The sequence below is a fragment of the Zootoca vivipara genome, chromosome 5, assembly GCF_963506605.1.
Source record: "Zootoca vivipara chromosome 5, rZooViv1.1, whole genome shotgun sequence".
NCBI classification, from domain to species: Eukaryota; Metazoa; Chordata; class Lepidosauria; order Squamata; family Lacertidae; genus Zootoca; species Zootoca vivipara.
This window is the reverse complement of record NC_083280.1, coordinates 50350386-50366776: the sequence shown is the minus strand read 5'-3', so window position 1 is coordinate 50366776 and position 16391 is coordinate 50350386. Positions and strand designations below refer to the sequence as shown.

Sequence of the window (16391 nt, the reverse complement as noted above, 5' to 3'; positions counted from 1 at the left end):
CATCTCCATCAACGTGCCTGCGAGGGTGGCAGAAGTTCTGAGAGATCTCAGAGTCCAGGCAGGTTTGTATGGGATAATATGTTCCTTTAAATAGCCCAGGCCTAAGCCAAATAAGCCCCTTCATGGATCAATGCCTTGTCGTGGCGAAGGGGCTTGAATAACTCAGAGAAGCTATGAGCTATGCCATGCAGGGCCACCCAAGATGGACAGGTCATAGTGGAGAGTTTTGACTAAACGTGATCCACCTGGAGAAGGAACTGGCAAGCCACTCCAGTAACCCTGCCAAGAAAACTCCATGGACAAAGACAACAGGCATATAAAAGTTATGACGCTGGAAGATGAGCCCCTCAGGTCGGAAGGCGTCCAACATGCTACTGAGGAAGAGCGGAGGACAAGTACAAGTAGATTCAGAGCTGATGAAGCGGCTGGGCCAAAGCCGAAAGGACGCTCAGTTGCGGATATGCCTGGAAGCGAAAGGAAAGTCCGATGCTGTAAAGAAAAATATTGCATAGGAACCTGGAATGTAAGAACCATGAATGGAGGTAAGCTGGATGTGGTCAAAAATGAGATGACAAGAATAAATATCGACATCCTGGGCATCAGTGAACTAAAATGGAAGGGAATGGGCGAATTCAGTTCGGATGACTATCATATCTACTACTGTGGGCAAGAATCCCGTAGTAGAAATGGAGTGGCCCTCATAGTCAACAAAAGAGTGGCAAAAGCTGTAATGGGATGCAATCTCAAAAATGACAGAATGATCTCGATACGAATCCAAGGCAGACCTTTTAACATCACAGTAATCCAAGTTTATGCACCAACTACCGGTGCTGAAGAAAGTGAAATTGACCAATTCTATGAAGACCTACAACACCTTCTAGAAATGACACCAAAGAAGGATGTTCTTCTCATTACAGGGGATTGGAATGCTAAAGTAGGGAATCAAGAGATAAAAGGAACAACTGGCAAGTTTGGCCTGGGAGTTCAAAATGAAGCAGGGCAAAGGCTAATAGAGTTCTGTCAAGAGAACAAGCTGGTCATCACAAACACTCTCTTCCAACAACACAAGAGACGACTCTACACATGGATATCACCAAATGGGCAGCATCGAAATCAGATTGATTATATTCTCTGCAGCCAAAGATGGAGAAGCTCTATACAGTCAGCAAAAACAAGACCTGGAGCTGACTGTAACTCAGATCATCAGCTTCTTATAGCAAAATTTCAGCTTAAACTGAAGAAAGTAGGAAAAACCACTGGGCCAGTAAGATACAATCTGAATCAAATCCCTTATGAATACATAGTGGAAGTGAGGAACAGGTTTAAGGATTTAGATTTGGTGGACAGAATGCCTGAAGAACTATGGATGGAGGCTCGTAACATTATACAGGAGGCAGCAACGAAAACCATCCCAAGGAAAAGGAAATGCAAGAAAGCAAAATGGCTGTCCAACGAGGCCTTACAAATAGCGGAGGAGAGGAGGCAAGCAAAATGCAAGGGAGATAGGGAAAGATACAGGAAACTGAATGCAGATTTCCAAAAAACAGCAAGGAGAGACAAGAGGGTCTTCTTAAATGAGCAATGCAAAGAAACAGAGGAAAACAATAGAATGGGGAAAACCAGAGATCTGTTCAAGAAAATTGGAGATATGAAAGGAACATTTCGTACAAAGATTACCATAATCAAGGACAAAAGTGGTAAGGACCTAACAGAAGCAGAAGACATCAAGAAGAGGTGGCAAGAATACACAGAGGAATTATACCAGAAAGATATGGAGGTCTCGTACACCCCAGGTAGTGTGGTTGCTGACCTTGAGCCAGACATCTTGGAGAGTGAAGTCAAATGGGCCTTAGAAAGCACTGCTAATAACAAGGCCAGTGGAAGTGATGATATTCCAGCTGAACTATTTAAAATTTTAAAAGATGATGCTGTTAAGGTGCTACACCCAATATGCCAGCAAGTTTGGAAAACTCAGCAATGGCCAGAGGATTGGAGAAGATCAGTCTACATCCCAATTCCAAAGAAGGGCAGTGCCAAAGAATGCTCCAACTACCGCACAATTGCGCTCATTTCACACGCTAGCAAGGTTATGCTTAAAATTCTACAAGGCAGGCTTAGGCAGTATGTGGACCGAGAACTCCCAGAAGTGCAAGCTGGATTTCGAAAGGGCAGAGGAACCAGAGACCAAATAGCAAACATGCGCTGGATTATGGAGAAAGCTAGAGAGTTCCAGAAAAACGTCTACTTCTGCTTCATTGACTATGCAAAAGCCTTTGACTGTGTCGACCACAGCAAACTATGGCAAGTTCTTAAAGAAATGGGAGTGCCTGATCACCTCATCTGTCTTCTGAGAAATCTCTATGTGGGACAAGAAGCTACAGTTAGAACTGGATATGGAACAACTGATTGGTTCAAAATTGGGAAAGGAGTACGACAAGGTTGTATATTGTCTCCTTGCTTATTTAACTTATATGCAGAATTCATCATGCGAAAGGCTGGACTAGATGAATCCCAAGCCGGAATTAAGATTGCCGGAAGAAATATCAACAACCTCAGATATGCAGATGACACAACCTTGATGGCAGAAAGCGAGGAGGAATTAAAGAACCTTTTAATGAGGGTGAAAGAGGAGAGCGCAAAATATGGTCTGAAGCTCAACATCAAAAAAACCAAGATCATGGCCACTGGTCCCATCACCTCCTGGCAAATAGAAGGGGAAGAAATGGAGGCAGTGAGAGATTTTACTTTCTTGGGCTCCTTGATCACTGCAGATGGTGACAGCAGTCACGAAATTAAAAGACGCCTGCTTCTTGGGAGAAAAGCAATGACAAACCTAGACAGCATCTTAAAAAGCAGAGACATCACCTTGCCGACAAAGGTCCGTATAGTTAAAGCTATGGTTTTCCCAGTAGTGATGTATGGAAGTGAGAGCTGGACCATAAAGAAGGCTGATCGCCGAAGAATTGATGCTTTTGAATTATGGTGCTGGAGGAGACTCTTGAGAGTCCCATGGACTGCAAGAAGATCAAACCTATCCATTCTTAAGGAAATCAGCCCTGAGTGCTCCCTGGAAGGACAGATCGTGAAGCTCAGGCTCCAATACTTTGGCCACCTCATGAGAAGAGAAGAATCCTTGGAAAAGACCCTGATGTTGGGAAAGATTGAGGGCACTAGGAGAAGGGGACGACAGAGGACAAGATGGTTGGACAGTGTTCTCGAAGCTACGAACATGAGTTTGACCAAATTGCGGGAGGCAGTGCAGACAGGAGTGCCTGGCGTGCTATGGTCCATGGGGTCACGAAGAGTCGGACACGACTAAACGACTAAACAACAACAACAAGCCAAATAAGATGTTATGGGTCATAGACAGCACTTGATGATATGTATGAATCAGATCTTGTGGTTCAAAGGAAACTTTAGTTAAACAAGCCAATTTATAAATTGTGATTTGAAGCTGGCTTGCTTTGAAACTGACTAGAGTTTGTTTGAAACCATGTTAACTGGTTCATAGGATGTGTGGAAAGTGAAATTAAATGTGAGCAAAGTCCTTTTCCTGGCCAGAATGGGGGAATCGCACAACCAGAGATTTTGTTTCCTTTAGCTTGTGCATGTAGTGTTAAAACCATGGTTTAGCATTGCACATGAATTAGCACAATATGTTTTTGGATATTAATGATCTCTACAAGAATATAAACCTCTGCTGAAGGAAAAGGTGAAAGTGATGTGCAAGCATGGATTTCCTAACTATGAGCATAACTAACTCAATAAATCAGAAAGCATTTGCCCCATAAATTGGCAAAAAATAATAATTAACAAAACATTTACCGTAAGACTGTTATTTACATCATAGCGTGTTTCTCCTAAAATAAGACACGTCTTATATTTATTTTTCCTCCAAAAAAACACAACACGGCTTATTTTCGGGGGATGTCTTATTTTTTCGAGCGGGAGATGGCAACAGCATGCTGCGCCGAGCCCCGACCCGTTGAGAGCCGGCAGCAGCGCACCGCGCGGGACCCGTTGAGAGCTGGGGAGCAGAAAAATGGCAAGGCTGCCCTTGTAACAAAGCACAATAATACCGTAATACTGCGGAGCTCAGTGGGGTTCTGGCCCTCCCATTTGCGTGCTGAGAAGCGGGCTGATCGGGCGCCTCTTCGCCACCGCCGCAGCACTCAGGGCGCTCGTCCCCAGTTGCCCACGCAGATCCCGGGCTTCACCTGCAGCCGCAGCTGCCTCTCACCAGGCTCTTCGTGCTGCGCTGTGTGCAGCCGCCTCTTGCCGGGGAGCACAGCGCAGCGCGAAGAGCCTGGTGAGAGGCAGCTGCGGCTGCAGGTGAAGCCCGGGATCTGCGTGGGCGACTGGGGACGAGCGCCCTGAGCACTGCGGAGATGCTACCCGCCACCCGAGGAGCCGAGAAGGTCCCTGACAAGCGAGGACCGGGAAGGGACGGCACCAAGATACGGGGGGGGGGGCGAGACTACCGGAGCCTTTTGTCCCGATGCGTGACTGTTGCTCAGCTGAGCGCGTGAGGAGAGCGAGGCGGGAAGCGGTTTACCTGCTCCGCCATCCGCCTCGTCCCCCAACACCGAGGACCCGAGGAACCTGCGAAGCCGGAAGCTCGCTGGCAGAGGGGCTAGAACGGCGCCAAGGGGAGGAGGAGGGATTTCCGCTCCCTGCCGCTTAAATACCCGGCTATTGCCGGAGCTCCGTCGCGTGCGCCCGGGGGCGGGGCTTGGGCGCGCATGCGGGAGAAAGGACGTCAAAGCGGCATCTGCCGCGCCGGCCCGAGGCGAAGAAAGCGCAGGCCAAGCGGGGGTTGCTTTGGGGACAATGGAGTTCCATCCACAAATGGGAGGGCAGCCCAGGTTTTTTGTGGGGTTTTTTAATGTACACACACCCGCTCTCTCAGTGCCATGGGGAATTTCGAAATGAAAATTAGTTGCACGCTTATTTGAAGTTTATTTAAGAGGAATAAATCGGGCACCTCTTCGCCACCGCCGCAGCGCTCAGGGCGTTCGCCCCCAGTCGCCCACGCAGATCCTGGGCTTCAGCTGCAGCTGCCTCTCACCAGGCTCTTCGCGCTGCGCTGCGCTCCCCGAAGCGGCTCCCACCCCCGGCTTATTTTCGGGGGATGTCTTATATTTACTCTACTAATGAAAAGCCTGACATGGCTTATTTTTGAGGACCGTCTTATTTTAGGAGAAACACGGTAAATAGGTATTTTAAAAAGCTAAGGTTTCCCACCGGCTCCAAGTCAAGCTAACCTCCAGGATGGGGTTTGACTTGGCTTTAAAGTATGTTTTGCTTTCGTTTTGAAAGACAGCTGCCAGAATTCTGGTGGCACAAAAGTGGAGAACAGATGCTGTACCATCAAGAGAATAATGGCATCTTAAAATATTAGAATATATAGAATTAGCCAGCATGACAACTAGATTAAGAAATAAAGAGTCTAAAAGAAGACTGGACATTATATATAGATTATGTGGAAAAAATATTACAACATGAAAATAATCGTAACAGACTGATAAAAAACACTCAGCAGTAGATGGTACAACATGTGAGAATGTAAGAAAATAACTTAGTAGAATAAGAAAACACAGTTAAAATGATAGCAAATAGGAAACCATGGAAAGAGTGGAAGGGGAGTAAAAGTTAAGATGTATAAGAGTTAAATAAGATGGAGGAATAAGTTATGTTACTATTATTATTCACTTACATATGTCTTATATTTATGCTATTCCTTTCTTATTATCTTATGTTGGACTGTAATGCAACATGTGTTGATGATATGATAGAATAGAAAAACAAAGAAAAATGAAATGAAAAAAGAAAGACAAATATCTGATACCACAGTGGGAAGATACAGATGAAAGATGGCAGCATCTTTGTTCTTGGAGCAGCACACGAACTCTGAAACGGTTTTAAATACATGTATGGATATTCACAGCAGTGAAATACCATTTCTTCTGAATACCACTGTGTTTCAAAATTTGCAGGGGAATAGTCCTGTCCCGGTCTGGTGTAGTTCACTGAGTGCTACAAAAGGAGAGACCACCACCATGCTACTTTTTTATGACACAAAGTTTTGGTGTCTTCACGGTGGTTTTTTTTTGAGGGGGAGGGCACTGTTTTCAAGTCTTCTTGACCTAAGATCTTGGCCAATGAAGATTCTGCAACAAGTAACAAATAAAAATATTTTTTATTACATGTGGATCCTGCCTTTTCACAAAGAAGCTCCTAGGAATTGAACTTCTTGATCCTGATATACAAAACATCTGGATTGGATTTTGGAATCTGCTGATTCCAGAACCACTGTTCTGAGAATGGCTGCTTGACCTGGCTGCCCATGCATAAAGTTATCTGATATCCTGTGTATAGGCTGTAGGCCCTTGTACATGTTGTATGCCCAACCCATGCTACTGTGCCCAGTTTGAGCTGGATTTTGGCATGTATCCCTACCCATCATAGACTATATTTATTTACCCACCATTCAAATGTTTCATTTTGAATAACATTTCCAATAGAACATATAGCAATACTTCTTTAAATTGCCACCAGCTGCTGGTGGTTCAGTTGGTAAAGTATGAATGCACATCTCCCATTGCAAAAGTTCTCTCTGCACTATCATTATGAGGCAAATGTGGGCTGGGAACTCTATAGATTTGCTTCATAGCGTATATTCCAATTTAGGGGATGGGGATCCTGTGTTTTCGCTCTAGTGCTGATAATGGACATGATAGACAAGTCTAAATCATGCTAGTTCTGGAATAAGTAACATCTAGTTCTAGAAGGAAATGGGATAACAAGCCAGTGAAATCAGAATATTTGGATTAAAACTCTCTTAATCATGGTAAACTAAACCTGCTTACTACAACTGAGTTGTTGATGACGTTTGCATAGAAGAGTAGGCAGGTTCATCATACACTTACATTTTTCTCCATTAGGAACATTTGCATCCTTGAGCATGTAAAATTTTTGAATCTGGAAGCCTACATACAGTCAGTTTCACCTTTTGAAAAAAGAAAAAGAAAAGAACAGATAAGCACTTAGCATGCTACTACCGTATTTATAGTTTACAAGCCTGCATCATTGTGTTAATATAACAGTGATTAGCAACTTTGTATAGACAATTCATAACCTTACCTTTCCCCTATATACCTTTGCAGGTTTAAAATTATCTAATCTTAGTGATGAATTGTGGTACCACACAGCTTTGTGAAGTTGAGTGTTCACAGAATCCTGATGCAGGCCATGAGAAATCCAAGGTTTTACAATGAGTGGTTCTCAACAAATAGTTTTGACAGCCAGACACAGAGAAGCGCGTAGAGCCTGCAATTGCCAGCACCAATACAATATGGAAGATCTCTGGGTAAAATAAACTTTGAGGTAGTGTGGTATAGTGGCTAGGGAGGTGGACTAATCCCTGGGATACCAAATACATATAAGTGTGTGTGTGTGTGTGTGTGTGTGTGTGTGTGTTAGGCAAAATGGTTATCTAGGAGTAGGTGATTGGTTAAGAATTGCACAATCTAGCTACTTCATAATACGTAAAGCAATGTATGGCAAACAGGGAGAGATTATAGAGTAACATTTACCAAGAGGTTATTTACCACAGTATGAATCCACAGTGTTAAGCCAATTGTTTTTGAGCCAATATAGCCACCTAACCCATGATCACCTATGATCACCTAACCTGAACCACATTAAATGATTACTAGTGATGCAGTATCTCTTTAATCCTTACACGTACCATGGAAATGGTCACAGGTCAATGGAAATGAGAAGTCTGGAATTGCCTTAAAACTAACAGGAGTCTCAACAGGAGATGAATACAAATCCCAGTGCCTCTCCATTTCCCTTTTCAACACATAACTAGTCTTCCTTGTCCCCAAGATCAGTTTGAAGAAGAATTTTCACCCAGTTGTATTTTTTCATTAGCCCCCCCTCCCCTAAATTCTCAGACCCTGTCTTCAGTTTTCCATCACTTCCACTTACCTTTCTGTTCTACACTACACTTCTGCTTCTTCCACTGCTTTCTCCAGCTTTCCACATACTAGACCATTTCCCCTTCTGTCTCCTCTGCCTCCTTGGCCCCTTATCGTTCAGTTGCTCACATTTCATTTTGCTTGTCTGCTCAGCCCTTCTTCATTGTGTACATTTTTCTTCCCAACAACAGAACAGCCCATGCTGTCCCCTGGGCACTCTGAAAGACTCTTGCTCTAGCCCAAATGAAACTTCCCGCACAACTTGTATTTTTTTGCTAGCACTGCGTTTAACCCATTGTCCCTCTAAGCAGGTATCCCAGTTCATGAATACTCTATGAAACCTCTTGTTGTTGGGGGGCAGGTGGGTGTGCGCCTATTTTTATTAACAGCTTTTAATGAAACTTGATGTGATTAAGATGCTTGAGTTTTATTACACTGCAGGAGTTGGCTCCTATGTCACACTGTCTTCCATTATGTTCCAGAGCAAAATCATTAAAAACATAGTCCTTGGATAAGGTCCATGCTCAAATTAAAGTGGGTTGCTGAGGGTAGGAAATCTACTACCACTTTTTACCCTGGTGTGAAACTGCTGGCTGCACACAATAGACCAACATATGGGTAGCCACATGGGAGATTGTATGCAGCAGCAGCAGCAGCAGCAGCAGCAGCAACAACAACAACAACAACAACAACAACAACAACAACAACAACAAGTTAGCCATGCTTTTGTCTGAACAAATGTGCCTGGATAAGCCCCACGGCTAATTGCCACAAACTAATTCACTGCTTGGTGGTCCTAACTAGTTAAATTGTTGGCTCTTACCTCCTTTCTTGTGGATCTAGTTATGAACAAAGACATTTCATCTATGCTCTTTGCATGCAGGTCATTCACAGCCACTATATAATCCCCTTGATGAAATATGCATCCCAAGCGATGCAGGTCTTTCCACTGGGAGACACTGTAGTGAATTGGAGAAGGGGGAAGGGGGGGAAAGCATTGACTGATGAGGATTCTTGTTCGCTTTGGTGATGGCTTCTGATCTGGCAGTCTGGCATTCAAAAACACTGGAGAGTCAGGATGAAATTGATAGCTAAGCAGACAATCCAATCAAGCAGTAGACATCAGTTAAAGCTTCCAAGCAGGGAGGTGAAATAGAAATACGTTATCAGAGTTTAGGGTGATCTAGGGGTACTCATCTATAGTCTATTAAAGGTAAAGGGACCCCTGAACGTTAAGTCCAGTCGCGGACAACTCTGGGGTTGTGGCTATTATGGGGTCACAAATCTCATAGAGGAAGCTTAGAAACCAGAAAGAATTCTTAATTCTGATGCTGTTATGAACATGAAAGGTAACAGCTTTTGGTGATCAACTTGTTTTTTTTTATAATTTTTTTTAAAGTATTATGTCAGCCTAAACCAATGATCCATATTGAATGAAGGTACAAAATGATTTTGACCCTGTGGTTTTGAGTTCTATACTTTTGAATTCATTCTTTGAGTGGGGAGAAAGTTCTCTAAATTGCTCTTTGGCAGTTAAGGCTGCTGAAAGTTGGAAGATACATCTTTAAATAAATTAAAATGAATAATATCAAGTATTAAAGCCTCTGGCTTTGTACGCATATCAAGTCCAGTGGAAATTCCAGTAGACAATCTGGGGGTATTCTGTTTATCTCAGCCCAGAAACCTAACATAATTGGCTTATTAGGCTGGTTGAGCAATTTTATTATGGCATTCCAGTACACAGCCCTAGCCCTGGAATTATAGAATTATAGAATCATATAGAATTATGGATTCAGGGAGAATTCCCTGGATTATCCAGTCACATGCCAAAACACACTATCTACTTAGACACACACACACATGTTCACGCACACACGCATTATATGCACTAAATAGGAGATTCTACCATCTCTGTAAATAGCTTACTGCATTGCTGAATTGGTCTGATAGGTCATTTTAAGGTAGATTTCCTTTTCTGTCACTTCATTCTATTACTCTTTGCTTTATACTTGATAAATGTAGCCAGCAATTGTTCTCCCCTTCTTTCCAGCACTTTTAAAATATTGGATTTTTTTAAAGAAGCCTTCTTTCTACTAATCTGAATATGCCCATCAGCTTTCCGTGACAGGGGGACTTCCTCTCTGAAACTTATTGGGAAGAATTCCCTCCCATCACTGACAAGGCCTGAGAAAGTGACTTTCTTGTGCGCAGTGTGCAGCAGGCATGTGAAGTACATCAAAGGAGAGCAGAGAGAGTCAGACTTGCAACTGAGGACTAGAGAGTACACAAGGGAAGACACAGCAGGAGTTGAGATCTAGGCACCTCTAATCTAGGTCCATTTCGCCCTCCCTCCCTTTCCTCAGTCACTGATACTTATATTCTAGGAAGCACACTAACTTCCCTACTGCCTCTGCAAAATATGTGAGATAATGGAAATTCTCTACTTTCTTAACCTCCTCTTGGGAATGTTGTAGGATATCCATGAAAATGGGAGTGGAAATTGCCAATGTTCGCTTATTTGTCCCATGTGCAGGACAGAAATCTCTCTGGTGAATATGATCAGTGTTCATTGATGTTGTACCTTATAGACTGCAAACAGAATGTAAATGATGACTCCCCCCACTACATTTGCATTGTGTTTTCTTTGCACTGAAATATATGGATGCAAAAGCATAATGCCACTGGACTGTTTGTCATATGGAATAAACTGTGGTAGAGAAAGTGTGACATCTTGTGGTCCACAAAGGCTGTGGAGCAGTTTTAAGTGCTTGTAAGTTTCTTTGTGTTTCAACTCCCTCACGAACTCATTAGCATGGGAATGCCCAACTGAAGCATATACTGTACTGAGAAATGTGGGGATTAAAACTTCTGTTCTGTGTTACATAAATACTAAGTTGGTGATTTGCAAATTAAAACCTAAATTGCCAAGCACCAGTTCTCAGTATTTTAACAAATTCATTTCTGGTCTCTGGCAGGAATGCAAAACTAGCATCCCCTAACCGACTTATATAGCCAGCTCCCCTGAACACTGCAAAATGACAGGTCACCATATGAAGTAAGTATAAAAACAATATAAGTATGTTGTTCACCTGCCAGTCAGAGTGAACAGATGTTGCTTTTGAAAAAAAATATATCCCACTTTTCTTTCTTGGCAAACCCGAAGAGGGTAATGATCAAGAACAAGAAAAGATAGATGTTAAATAACTTATTTAAAAATCCAAAATAAAGTTCACACCCAAAAATAGACTGATCGAAAGGTTAACTCAAAAGGTTAAATATAAAGATAGATTTTAGATAGATTACAAGGCAGGGCTCTGGCAATCTTCTTTTGGACAATCATTTCACACTTATATCACTTGTATCACTACTATTGAGAAAGACTAGCATGAGCTACAACAGCAAGAGCTACAACAGATTTCACACAGAACAGGCTAACAAGAATAAAGAAGTGTGAATGAGTGCATGTGTACATGTGCATCTATGTATATGGATACAAGTTGCGGAGGATCAATAGCAGCAGTGTTGTTGTACTCAGGTCCTGCCTGCAGGCTTCCCACAGCTGTAAGAATAGGATGCTGGACTACTCAATGGGTCTTATGCCTGATCCAGCAGGGCTTTTCTTAGGCCTCATCCACACTTACCTTTGCTCCAGTTGTCTAGGCACAGGTTTAGACTTTCAAGGTCCAGGCGTTGTTGGGTTTTTTTTGTCCCAATGCTCTCTCTGGGGAAAATTTTACCGCCCAGTGGGAGTAAACAGCAATAGGGTTTTCCAGATTGCTGTTTGCTCCGATTCAGCAGTAAAACATGGGTTTTCCCAAGGAAAGCCCTGGGAGAGGAGAAAGCTCAGACCTGTGCCTAGAAAGCTTGGAGCATGTGTGGGTGAGCCTTAATTTGGGTCAATTGATTAACATTAACTTGAGCTGTCTCTTATGAAATTGATCAGTAGTGATGAGGTGACATTGCTGGAACTGACCAAAAAAACCCTGACTGCATGCTTTTTAAGAGCTGAATGTACAAACCAGCATGAAAATAAGAGGCCTTACCATATACGTCCAGCGGCTTTGACAAGTGTCAGGCAGTTGGTGAAATCACTCCGGGGAAGGAGAATATCCACCTCTTCCAATTTGCAGTCATCTCTGACTTTACTGAAAAGAGGAAGGGCGTGTTGTGAAATCCAAAATGTGTGGCTAATAAACCAGAAAGATACCACTGCAAGTTGTTACTTGTAATGAGAGCCACTGCCAGTCAGTATTGAGCTAGAAACAGTCTAAAAACCTGTATGTTCCATGATAACCCACACAACCAATCTTACAACATTCTAGATCAGACTTCTTTCTCTTCTTATATAAAATAGTGAGCTTCTAAAAACACTTACCGGTATATCCTGCCCTTTCAAAACTCATTGTGATGTAAGTGTGCGTTAGAATACAGCTGTAAAGCAGTGTGTAAGAAAGGGCTCATTTCTTAACAGAATCAAATTATTGTCGAAGCAAGAATCATAGTGATTCATTTCCCCTGCACCTTTGCAAACTATGTGGCACAATGGAACAAAGTCCAATATACACTTGGATGAATTCAAAAGGCTCACATGGTGGGGAGATAAAGGTTAAGTATTCTTTTTCTGGTTCACATAATGGAGCAAAGAACTAACTTCAAAGCCTTGACATTGACGAATGGACTGATCGTATCACTTGGAAATCGGGACAATAGAAAACCGATTGAAATACAGTAGAAATGCATTTTCTTTTGCTCTCAGGGAGTTTGTGAGAAATATGGACATAATTAGTACATAGCTGCCAAGTTTTCCCTTTTCTCGCGAGGAAGCCTATTCAGCATAATGGAAAATCCCTTTAAAAAGGGATAACTTGGCAGCTATGAATTAGTAATATACTGAAAATGTAAAGTATGTACATGTATCCACAGGAAACACTGAGAATATCCACACCTGAGAATAATGGACAACTGAACCACAGACAGAACTGATAGTTTTGGTGTTTTTTCTGGTTTCCAGGTCCTTGGTAGTGGTGTTGGTTTCAATGGCTTGTTCTCTATCACCTGCAGATTCATGCTATCTTCCTGGCCTTCGGGAAGGGTCATCAATTCATTGTTTGTAGGTTCAATTTTTACCTCCGCTACCCCTGAAACTCTAATGAGTAAATTATATTACTTTTAAAAGGAAATGCATCAACCATGTCTATAAAAACAACATCATTTTTTTTTAAAAAAAGAAGCTTTAGCCTGTGCAGCTGACTGAAGCTGAACAATCAGTGTATGAACAGAGGGGTCGAGGAAAGAGAAGCAGAATTGTAGTGCCAGATCTGCCCTGACAGACCTCCAGACTTTGGCCGTTTTTTTGTGCAGAAAACCAACACACATGCCCAGCCTTTTGGTTGGATCTAGGTGGGCAGAGAAACCCTAAATCTGCCATTCAAGAGTGGGTTAGGATGTAGTGATGGTGTCCTGGCTCCACTGCAATCTGCCAACAGGGGGCCTTCACCACCACCACAAAGGCCCCCACTATACCTGGACAAAGAGACCTACTGTTGGCAGTATCTCCGCCAGTTTCAGCTAATGCAAAGCCCCCAAACTGAGAGTTTTGGTGTGTGGAGGCGACAAGGACCATGTGGAGAAGGGCCCAATAAGTATCTGCTGGATCCTAAGCCACTCCAGCTACGGATGCTGGACTTGATTTGGGCCTCTCTGCTGCACCATCCTGAAGCAGGTGTAGGGGAAAACTGCAGTTTCACAGCCGCCTCTGTTCCACAGCTAGCACAAGTGGGAGGGCTTGGGATGTGGCAGTATCTCTGCCACTCTATTCAGCCCCACTGAAGTCCCAATGATTGAAACAGACCTTTGCCATGAGACCTTTTTTTCTTGCAAAAAACACACGGTAAAGATTGGACATGGGGAGTCTATGCACGTAACAGCTTCTACAAGTGTAGGCATTGTGCACATGATACTACCAAGGTGTGGAGATCAGGACAGAGTCAGCAGGAATAAACCCAGTACTACCCCCACCAGCATATTGATGGTATACAGTCTGTACGGAGTTCCTGTGAGTCTGTCTTCCTTGTGGGGAAGGGAAATCTGACCTCAGCCGCTGCCCAGAAAAGGCATACAATCCACAGGAACATCCAGTTTGTTCCAATTTCAGGGACATAGTTATTGTTTGAGTTCTGCTAATCTAGATGGAACAAGCAGACTCAGGTTACACTGGTCCACAGCCCTCAACCAGGACAGGACTTGCCACGACAACCCCAAATCACTGCAATGGACTTTAAAACAGTACTATAGCATGCTTTGGGGTTTCTTAGAGGATCCTGGGAATGCTCCATGAAAAATGGTACAATTACTGTCTAACAGTTCGGGTGCTAAACCAAGTCTGAAATGGAAAGCCAGACTGTAGTGTTACCTCCCCACAAAAATAACACTTGGAACAAAACCTTAACAATTATTTGAATCCTCGCTGAATTTGAATGGCAACAGAATCCATACAATGAATTCAGGCTACTGGTTCAACAACAACAACAACAAAAATCTGTGTGGTGGTTTACTCACTGGCATTGAGCTGTGAGTGTATCCAGCCAATGTCTTGGAGGATTTTAATATATTTTGTGTTTATCTAGCTTCTGTACTATGGCCTTTTCCAGGGTTTCAAGGCACCAGAAGTCTTGGCAATCTTTGAGCAGCTACAGTAGCACGCCAAAAGCTGATTCAGGGGGAATTATGTGATTGCTGTTGGCATGTACGTTACTGCCTTGCCAGGGCTGATGGGCTTGGAAATTGGCACAGAATGGCTAAGACAAAGTAGCTTCTACAGGATCAGCTGCTTCTGAGAAGAGGAAGGAAGGAAGGAATCTATGCAAGATTATAAGAGTGATCAATTTGCACCAGCAGTTACTGGAAATACTGTAATACTATCTTTCTGGCTATGTTAATTTAACACCTAAAGATAGACATCACTTTGTTGTGAGAAAGAAACAGAGTGCCACAGTAGACTAAAATGTTCTCCCCCAGGTGCAATAATGATGAACCAATGATGGTCTAGCACAGAGATGGGGAACCTCTGTGCTAGACCATCATTCCAGTCACCCCAGACCAATGGCCATGCTGTGCTGGCTGGAGTTGATGGGATTTGGAGTCCTGGTCTAGCAAAAGCTTTGCAAAAGAAATCCATGAACAATTGCTTCAGATAAATTTAGGAGCAAAATGCACCATGCTTGAGTACTCACATGCATCCCATGGACATGTATTCTTCGGGTTCATCAACCTTTTCCTTATCTGGGTTAGTAGTCTCTTCTGTGGTGCTGAATTTATCCTGTGTATCATTCAGCTATGAAAGTAAAAAGCATATGCAAAGCATATTAACAAATACAAATTATATGAAAACTCAACTCCATTAAAACCGGTGCTCTCAGTATTGTACTGAACCCACTAATACATTTGTTTCAGTCTGTCTGGATGAAACTGTCACTAAAGCAAAATAAGATAACTCTTACTGCTTCATGAAATACTTGGTTTCAGCAAACTGCAACCATTAAATTTCTGAAGAAATTCTGAGTACTGAAACAACTGCAAATCTCAGAGTGGGAAGAGGGTTGATTTAGAGCAGGCATCCCCAAACTGCGGCCCTCCAGATGTTTTGGCCTACAACTCCCATGATCCCTAGCTACCAGTAACAGGACCAGTGGTCAGGAATGATGGGAATTGTAGTCCAAAACATCTGGAGGGTCGAAGTTTGGGGATGCCTGATTTAGAGGCAGAAGACGCTAACCAGTCATGAAACATCTGGAGGCTTTGGGTAAATCTCTACCACAGGTGAGAGCCATTGCTATAAAACACATTTTCCAAAGTTCCCAGGTGTAGAATCACAGAATTGTGGAGTTGGCAGGGACCTAAGGATCCTCTAGTTCAGGCATAGGCAACCTTGGCTCTCCAGATGTTTTGGAGCTACAACTCCCATGATCCCTGACCACTGGCCCTGATAGCTAGGGATCATGGGAGTTATAGTTCCAAAACATCTGGAGAGCCAAGGTTGCCTATGCCTGCTCTAGTTCAAATACCATGAAATGTAAATTCCTGTAAACCAGGAAACCTAGACAGATGGATGGGGGTATTAATAATAATAATAATAATAATAATAATAATAATAATAATAATAATAATATTACCCAGCAGCTCCAGCTCTAGTAACAAATTGTTTCAGATGCAAGGGCTGGGAAAGACCTCTGCATAAGACCCTTGGAAATTGCTGTTAGTCGGAATTTATAATACTGGGCTCTGTGGACTAATGTTCTGACTCAGTTTGACGCAAGCTTTATACAGTGCTACAAGACTAAAGTGGCGTGGAACAAATATGCACACAAGATAAAGGATTATTCACATTAAAAAGAGATATAAGCATTA

At 42.8% G+C, this 16391-nt stretch overlaps 2 protein-coding genes across 4 annotated transcripts in view; both read right to left on the bottom strand.

Annotated features, from left to right (window-relative positions):
- The window catches only part of HABP2 (hyaluronan binding protein 2), a 165139-nt gene that overhangs the window by 7836 nt on the left and 140912 nt on the right, over positions 1-16391 (bottom strand). The gene's annotated exons all lie outside the window — the stretch shown is intronic.
- The window catches only part of PLEKHS1 (pleckstrin homology domain containing S1), a 26437-nt gene continuing 14432 nt past the window's right edge, over positions 4387-16391 (bottom strand). For 2 of the 3 annotated variants that reach the window (XM_035132910.2, XM_060274752.1), the window contains exons 10-15: positions 15218-15318; positions 12931-13131; positions 12029-12130; positions 8809-8944; positions 6930-7009; positions 4387-6170 (exon numbers count right to left, since the gene is read on the bottom strand). In XM_035132910.2, the coding sequence (XP_034988801.2) occupies positions 6941-7009; positions 8809-8944; positions 12029-12130; positions 12931-13131; positions 15218-15318 (609 nt within the window). In that variant the 3' untranslated portion in view covers positions 4387-6170; positions 6930-6940. The other variant, XM_035132911.2, reaches the window with a different exon arrangement.